General features: G+C 45.0%; 1 protein-coding gene across 2 annotated transcripts in view; it reads right to left on the bottom strand.

The window, feature by feature from the left end:
* Positions 1–8,327, bottom strand: part of LOC112074365 (T-lymphocyte activation antigen CD80) — a 38,933-nt gene that overhangs the window by 23,563 nt on the left and 7,043 nt on the right. For both annotated transcript variants that reach the window (XM_024141557.2, XM_024141556.2), the window contains one exon: positions 530–808. In XM_024141557.2, coding sequence (XP_023997325.1) covers positions 530–808 — 279 coding nt within the window. The remainder of the gene's footprint in view (positions 1–529; positions 809–8,327) is intronic.

The following is an 8,327-nucleotide window of genomic DNA, read 5'->3' as shown; positions in this document are numbered from 1 at the left end:
TGAATGATCGGCTATGAAAAGCCAAATGACATTTACTCCTGAGGTGCTGACCTGTTGCACCCTCCACAACCACTGTGATTATTAATATCTGACCCTGATTGTCATCTATGAACGTTTGAACATCTTGGCCATTTTCTGTTATAATKTCCACCCGGCACAGCCAGAAGAGGACTGGCCACCCCTCATAGCCTGGTTCCTCTATAGGTTTCTTCCTATGTTCCGGCCTTTCTAGGGAGGTTTTCGTAGCCACCGTGCTTCTACATCTTCATTGCTTGCTGTTTGGGGTTTTAGGCTGGGTTTCTGTTTGATTGYCATACTGTAGTCCCAAAATGTTTTGCTTGTCAACAATCAAGTTTCCATGTTATGTAACTTTCAAAACACAGAAGTCATCCCCATATGATGCATTTTGCATCGTACATTATATGATGCAAAATGCATCATAAGGGGATGACTTCTGTATTTGAGATATTTTTTTGTGGAGTTTTCCTTTAAGGACAAAGTGATAGAGACACACTGTCTCAGTACTCACAGACAGTGTGTTCCTGTGAGAGGGCACCCCTTACAGCACAGCTGAGGTTCAGCCGGAGTCCGGAGGAGCAGTTGACAGATATGGAACTGAAGACAGAGAACAGCATAGAGGCCGAGTCTCTCACTTCACTGCTGTTCACTACTCTCCATTGGCTCTGGTTCAGAGGAGGGTTTAGGCTCCACTCAATGTCCCTAAGAGGGTAACCACTGTCGGAGGAACACGTCACCAAGCAACTGACGTTGTCACAGGCCACCGTTACAATGGGGATGCTGTAGTTGGCTGTAGAGGGGGAGAGYTATAGAGATAAAGAGGGAGGAGAMMGGAAAGAAAAGAGAAAATGCTGTTATGGACCAATTGGAAGGGATTTTATGTTATCTTAGTTTTACTTCCTGAAAACACAAAGGGCAAAGAAACACACTCTCTCTCTGTCAGAGCTGAGAGACATSCTGTCTAAGTGATAGCCAAAACAGCACGTTCTCTCTCTGTCAGAGCTGAGAGACAGCCTGTCTAAGTGATAGCCAATACAGCACGCTCTCTCTCTCTCAGAGCTGAGAGACAGTCTGTCTAAGTGATAGCCAAAACAGCACGTTCTCTCTCTCTCTCAGAGCTGAGAGACAGCCTGTCTAAGTGAGAGCCAAAACAGCACGTTCTCTCTCTCTGTCAGAGCTGAGAGACAGCCTGTCTAAGTGATAGCCAAAACAGCACGTTCTCTCTCTGTCAGAGCTGAGAGACAGCATGTCTAAGTGATAGCCAAAACAGCACGCTCTCTCTCTCTTTCAGAGCTGAGAGACAGTCTGTCTAAGTGATAGCCAAAACAGCACGTTCTCTCTCTCTCAGAGCTGAGAGACAGCCTGTCTAAGTGATAACCAAAACAGCACGCTCTCTCTCTCTCAGAGCTGAGAGACAGTCTGCCTAAGTGATAGCCAAAACAGCACGTTCTCTCTCTCTCAGATCTGAGAGACAGCCTGTCTAAGTGATAGCCAAAACAGCACGTTCTCTCTCTCTCAGAGCTGAGAGACAGTCTGTCTAAGTGATAGCCAAAACAGCACTGCATATCTTGGACAGCTGTCCTATCAGCTCTGGAGAGAGAGAACGTGCTGTTTTGGCTATCACTTAGACAGGCTGTCTCTCAGCTCTGACAGAGAGAGAAGAACGTGCTGTTTTGGCTATCACTTAGACAGGCTGTCTCTCAGCTCTGAGAGAGAGAGAGCGTGCTGTTTTGGCTATCACTTAGACAGGCTGTCTCTCAGCTCTGAGAGAAAGAGAGGTGCTGTTTTGGCTATCACTAGACAGGCTGTCTCTCAGCTCTGACAGAGAGAGAACGTGCTGTTTGGCTATCACTAACAGGCTGTCTCTCAGCTCTGAAAGAGGAGAGGTGTGTTTTGGCTATCACTTAGACAGGCTGTTCTCAGCTCTGAGAGAGAGAGCGTGCTGTTTTGGCTATCACTTAGACAGGCTGTCTCTCAGCTCTGACAGAGAGAGAACGTGCTGTTTTGGCTATCACTTAGACAGGCTGTCTCTCAGCTCTGACAGAGAGAGAGAGACGTGCTGTTTTGGCTATCATTAGACAGCTGTCTTCAGCTCTGACAGAAGAGAGAAGTGCTGTTTTGGCTATCATTAGACAGACTGTCTCTCAGCTCTGAGAGAGAGAGAAGCGTGTTTTTTGGCTATCATTAGACAGGCTGTCTCTCAGCTTTGACAGAGAGAGAACGTGCTGTTTTGGCTATCACTTAGACGACTGTCTCTCAGTCTGACGAGAGAGAGAGTGTTTTTGGCTATCACTTAGACAGATGTCTCTCAGCTCTGAGAGAGAAGAACGTGCTGTTTTGGCTATCACTTAGACAGACTGTTCTCAGCTCTGAGAGAGAGAGAATGCTGTTTTGGCTATCACTTAGCAACTGTCTCTTCAGCTCTGAGAGAGAAGAGAATTGCTGTTTTGGCTATCACTTAGCAGCTGTTCTCAGCTCTGAGAGAGAGAGAGAGAAGGTGCTGTTTTGGCTATCACTTAGACAGGCTGTCTCTCAGCTCTGAGAGAGAGAGAACGTGCTGTTTTTGGCTATCACTTAGACAGACTGTCTCTCAGCTCTGCAGAGAGAGAGAGTGTGTTTGCTATACTTAGACGGCTAGTTTCTCGTCTGCAGAGAGAGAGAACGTGCTGTTTTGGCTCACTTAGACAGTGTTCTCAGCTCTGAGAGAAAGAGAAGTGCTGTTTGGCTATCACTTGACAGACTGTCTCTCAGCTCTGAGAGAGAGAGAGTGCTGTTTTGGCTATCACTTAGACAGGCTGTCTCTCCATCTGAGAGAGAGAGAACGTGCTGTTTTGGCCATCACTTAGCAGACTGTCTCTCAGCTCTTGAGAGAGAGAGAGCGTGCTGTTTTGGTTATCACTTAGACAGGCTGTCTCTCAGCTCTGAGAGAGAGAGAAGTGCTGTTTTGGCTATCACTTAGACAGACTGTCTCTCAGCTCTGAAGAGAAGAGAGCGTGCTGTTTTGCTATCACTTAGACATGCTGTCCTCAGCTCTGAAGGAGAGAGAACGTGCTGTTTTGGATATCTTAGACAGGACGTGTCTCAGCTCTGAAGAGAGAGAGACGTGCTGTTTTGGATCTCTTAGACAGCTGTCTCTCAGCTCTGAGAGAGAGAGAACGTGCTGTTTTGGCTATCACTAGACAGACTGTTCTCAGCTCTGAGAGAGAGAGACGTGCTGTTTTGGCGTATCATTAGACAGGCTGTCTTCAGTCTGACAGAGAGAGAACGTGCTGTTTTGGCTATCACTTAGACGATGTTCTCACGCTCTGAAGAGAGAGAGTGTGTTTTTTGCCCTTTGTTTTCAGGAAGTAAAACTAAGATACCATAAAATCCTTCAATTGGTCATACATTTTCTCTTTTTTCTCATCTCCTCCTGTATCTCTTACCCTCTCTAACAGCCAACTAAGCATCCCATTGTAACGGTGGCTGTGACAACGTCAGTTGTTCGTGACGTGTTTCCTCAGACAGTGGTTACCCTCTTAGGAATTGAGTGGAGCCTAAACACTCCTCTGAACCAGAAGCCAATGGAGAGTAGTGAAAGCAGTGAAGTGAGAGACTCGGCCTTATGCTGTTTCTGTCTTCATTCCATATCTGTCAAACTGCCCTCTCCGGACTCCGCTGAACTCAGCTGTGCTTGTAAGGGTGCCCTCTCACAGGAACACACTGTCTGTGAGTAGAGACAGTGTTGTTTTATCACTTCGTCCTTAAAGGAAGAAACTTCCACAAAAAATATCTCAAATAAGAGTCATCCCTTATGATGCATTTTGCATCATATAATGTACGATGCAAAATGCATCATATGGGGATGACTTCTGTGTTTTGAAGTTACATAACATGGAACTTGATTGTGTGACAAGCAAAACATTTGGGACACAGTATGCCAATCAAACAGAAACCAGCTAAAACCCCAAACAGAAGCAATGAAGATGTAGAAGCACGGTGGTACGAAAACCTCCCTAGAAAGGCGGACATAGGAGAAACCTATAGAGGAACCAGGCGTATGAGGGGCAGGTCCTCTTCTGGCTGTGCCGGTGGAGATTATAACAGAAAATGGCAGGATGTTCAAACGTTCATAGATGACAATCAGGGTCAGATATTAATAATCACGTGGTTGTGGAGGGTGCAACAGGTCAGCACCTCAGGAGTAAATGTCATTTGCTTTTCATAGCCGATCATGAGTCAATTAGAGACAGCAGGTGTGGCAGAGAGGGATCAAACACCAGGTCCGGGACAAGGTAGCACGTCCAGTGAATAGCCTGACTTGTTCATGGAAGTGCTACCTGTCAGACCTCTGGTTTTCCAAAACCGCAGGCAGAAGACATTGGAACTGGAGCAGCAGCATGACCAGGTGGCTGGGACAGCAAGGAGTCATCACTAGCAGGTAGTCTGAGTCATGGTCCTATGGCTCAGGTCCAGAGAGAAAAGAGAGAGAGAAAGAGAGCGAGAAAGAAATAGAAAGAGAGAAAAGGGAGAGAGAGATAGAGGGAGCATACTTAAGTTAACAGACAGACACAGATAAGACAGAAGAAACACTCAGATTAACAGACTGATCCTAGCCCGCCGACATAAAACTATTACAGCATAAATACTGGAGGTGAGACAGGAGGGGTCGGGAGACACTGTGGCCCTGTCCGACGATACCCTGGACAGGGCCAACAGGCAGGATATACCCTCATACTTTGCCAAGTACAGCCCCACCACTAGAGGGATATCTTCACCACAACCTATTACCCTGAGACAAGGCCAAGTATAGCCCACGAAGATCTCCTCTACGGCGCCAACCCGGACAGAAGATCAGTCAGTGACTCAACCCACTCAGTGACGCCCTCCTAGGAACGGCATGGAAGACACAGTAGCCAGTGACTCAGCACCATAATAGGGTTAGGACGAGAGATCCAGTGGAGAGAGAGAACAGCCAGTCAGAGACAGCATTGGGCAGTTCGTTGCTGCCAGTGCCTTTCCGTTTACACTTTACACCCTGGGCAGACTAACTCAATCATAGAACCTACAGAAGAGATGAGTATTCAATAAAGACTTAAAGGTCGAGACGGGTCTGCGTCTCTCACATGGATAGGCAGACCATTCCTAAAAATGGAGCTCTATAAGAGAAAGTCCTGCCTCCAGCTGTTTGCTTATTATTCTAGGGCCTGCTTCTTGTGACCGTAGGTACGTGTAGGTATATACGGCAGGACCAATAGAGAGATAGGTAGGAGCAAGTCATGTAATGCTTGGTAGGTTAGCAGTAAAATCTTGGAATAAGCCTACTTTAACAGGAAGCCAGTGTAGAGAGGCTAGCAATATGATCACATTTTTTGGTTCTAGTCAATAAATCTAGCAGCTGTGTTTAGCAAACTGAAGTGTATTTAGTGCTTTATCCAATAGCCGGAAAGTAGAGCATTGCAGTAGTCTAATTTAGAAGTGACAAAAGTATGGATAATTTTTCAGATTTTTCTAAAGTTTCAGATTTTTGCAATGTTACGAGATGGAAAAAAGCGGTCCTTGAATTATTCTTGATCTGTTCGTCAAAAGAGAGATCAGGGTCAGAGTAACACTGAGGTCCTTCACAGTTTTTTTTGAGATGCTGTACAACCATCAAGATGAATTGTCAGATCTAACGAAATCTCTTTGTTTCTTGGAACTGAACTGGCATCTCTGTTTGTCCGTTTGAAAGTAAAACATTTGCCTTTTAGTGAGTTTGGTACACATCCGGTGGATGAGCTAGCAGTTTATTAAGTTCATTGTAGGTGGGCGCACAGGAAGAGCTCTTTTCAGTAGTTAGTTGGAATAGGGTCCCAGATATGCAGCTTGAAGTTGAGGGCAGACAATTTTCATCAATGGGTCAAGAGATATAGTATTAACTACTTGAGTGTCTCCCTTGAATCTAGGTCTGGCAGTGTTGTGCAGACTCAGACAAACTGAGCTTTGGAGAAATATGCAGATTTAAAGAGGACTTTGTAATTTGCTTTCTAATGATCATGATATTTTGCAAAGAATGTTCATGAATTGATCACGCTGAGTGAAAGCATCTCTCTTGGGTAATGCTGCTTTTTCAGTTAGCTTGGTGACAGTACTAATTTTTTTTGGATGTGTTTCTATCTCCTCAGTTAAGTTGGAAACTAAGGTGATCGAGCAGCAGTGAGGGTGTCACGTCTGACTGTTTTCTTTGTTTTGTATTTATTTAGTATGTCAGGGTGAGTTGGGTGGGTTGTCTATGTGTTGTTTTCTATGTTGGGGTTTTGGTGTTCGGCCTGGTATTTCTCAATGTCAGAGCAGCTGTCAATCGTTGTCCCTGATTGAGAATCATACTTAGCAGCGGGGTTTCACGTGTGTTTTTGTGGGTGTTTGTTCTTGTGTCAGTGTTTGCAGAGGTGTCACGGTAGTTATTCTTTGTTATTTTGTATCGCTATTGTTTTGTTGTTATTAAATCACTATGGAACTAACAATCTGCGTATTGGTCCGATCCGTCTCGCCTCTCCTCGTCGAGGAGGGTAAGAAATGATATCGTAACAGAGGGTCTTTCGATATGCACGGTACTGGTCTTTCCAAACTAGTCGGAAACTTCCTGTTTGGTGGTAGATTTCGTTCCAATTTTCTGGAGCTTGCTTCTGGGCTGGTATTTTCTGTATCCAGGGAGCTAGTTTCTTATGAAAAACTGTAATTTATTTTAGGGGTGCGACTGCATCTAGGTATTACGAAAGGTTAAATGAGTTCCTCAGTTTGATAAAAGGGTGGTCCATAGTCCAGGATTAAGAGGAAACATTAAGATCCCAAAATATTTATTCCACGGAAAACTAGGTCCAGAGTTACTGTGGCAGTGAGTAGGTCTGGAGAAATGTTGGACAAACCCACTGAGTGATGATGGCTAAAAGCCTTTTGGAGTGGTCTGTGAACTTTTCCATGTGAAAATTAAAGTCACAAAAATGTGAAATTATTTCCAAGACTAAAGTAGATAGGAATTCAGGGAACTCAGTGAGGAACGCGTATACGGCCAGGAGGCCTTATAAAACAGTAGCTATAAAAGTGATTGAGTTGGCTGGTAGATTTCATGACTAGAAGCTCAAAAGATGAAAACGTAGTCATTTATTTTTTTAAATTGAAATTGCTATCGAAATGCTAGAAACAACTCTCCTTTGCGGGATGCACGGGGGATATGGTCTAGTGCAGGAGGAGAGGCTCATTTAAAACAGTAAATTCATCAGGCTTAAGCCATGTTTCAGTCAGGCCAATCACATCAAGAGTATTATCAGTGATTAGTTATTCAAAATGACAGGAATGGAGGAGGTCTTTATTTCAGTGAGATTGCTAAGGAAACACCGCATGTTAAATTTTTCCAACTAGATTGAGGCACAGACACTGTATCATGGGATAGCTGAGCTGACTACACTGAATATGCCTGTGGCAGACTCCACTAAGCTGCAGGGTGGCTACAGCCTGCGCCTGGCCTGCACAAACTGATTGTGGAGCTAGAGGAGTTAGAGCCTGTCTATGTTATAGATAAGATGAGATACCCTCCAACTAGGATGGGTCTGTCATCTAAACAGGCCAGGCTGGGCATTTGTGGGTGAGTACAGAAAGGGGGCCACTTATCTACAAATTCTATCTTTTGGGAGGGGCAGAAACGATTTTCAACCAGCGATTGAGTTGTGAGACTCTGCTGTAGAGCTCATTACTCATCAATCACTGGAGGGGGAAAAAGACAATTCTAAATGCTGACACATCTTTCTAGCTGATTTACCGCTGAAGCTTTGTTGCGCTTGTGACCTCTGACTGTTCATCCTAATTGTTGGTGCGCCGTGGATAACAATTCCCTATACTTCTACTCTCGACAGTCTTCAGATTAGCTAAACGTCGGTAGCCTCCCCTGGTAAACATGATACTGGATGATTATTTTTAAGTCTAATATACGGGTAATGGAGTCGCCAATGACTAGGGTGTTCAATTGTGAGCTATGTGGAGGCTTCGGCGTCTAGACCGGTAACGGGTGGAGAAGAGACCAGAGAAGACTCGATCTGAATCGACTCGTTGCGGGTTGAAAGTCTCTGTCGGTGAATGAGCACACCGTTGAGCATTCCTACAGCATTTCCTTCCAGAAGCATGAGAAAGTTGCCGGCTGCGGGGACCGTGCGAGGGGATTTATACTAAGGTTACTTATCTGTACTTACTGGTGGCACAGATGCTGTTTCATCCTTTCCTCACTAAATGACTTGCATGACAATTGCGTTGAAGCTGGCTTGCAGCACAGTCTCTCCCGTAAGGCGATCGTTCTCTGT

Source organism: Salvelinus sp. IW2-2015, unplaced genomic scaffold (assembly GCF_002910315.2).
Source record: "Salvelinus sp. IW2-2015 unplaced genomic scaffold, ASM291031v2 Un_scaffold2604, whole genome shotgun sequence".
Taxonomy (NCBI): domain Eukaryota; kingdom Metazoa; phylum Chordata; class Actinopteri; order Salmoniformes; family Salmonidae; genus Salvelinus; species Salvelinus sp. IW2-2015.
The sequence above is the reverse complement of the archived record's forward strand: the minus strand, read 5'-3'. Positions and strand labels throughout refer to the sequence as shown.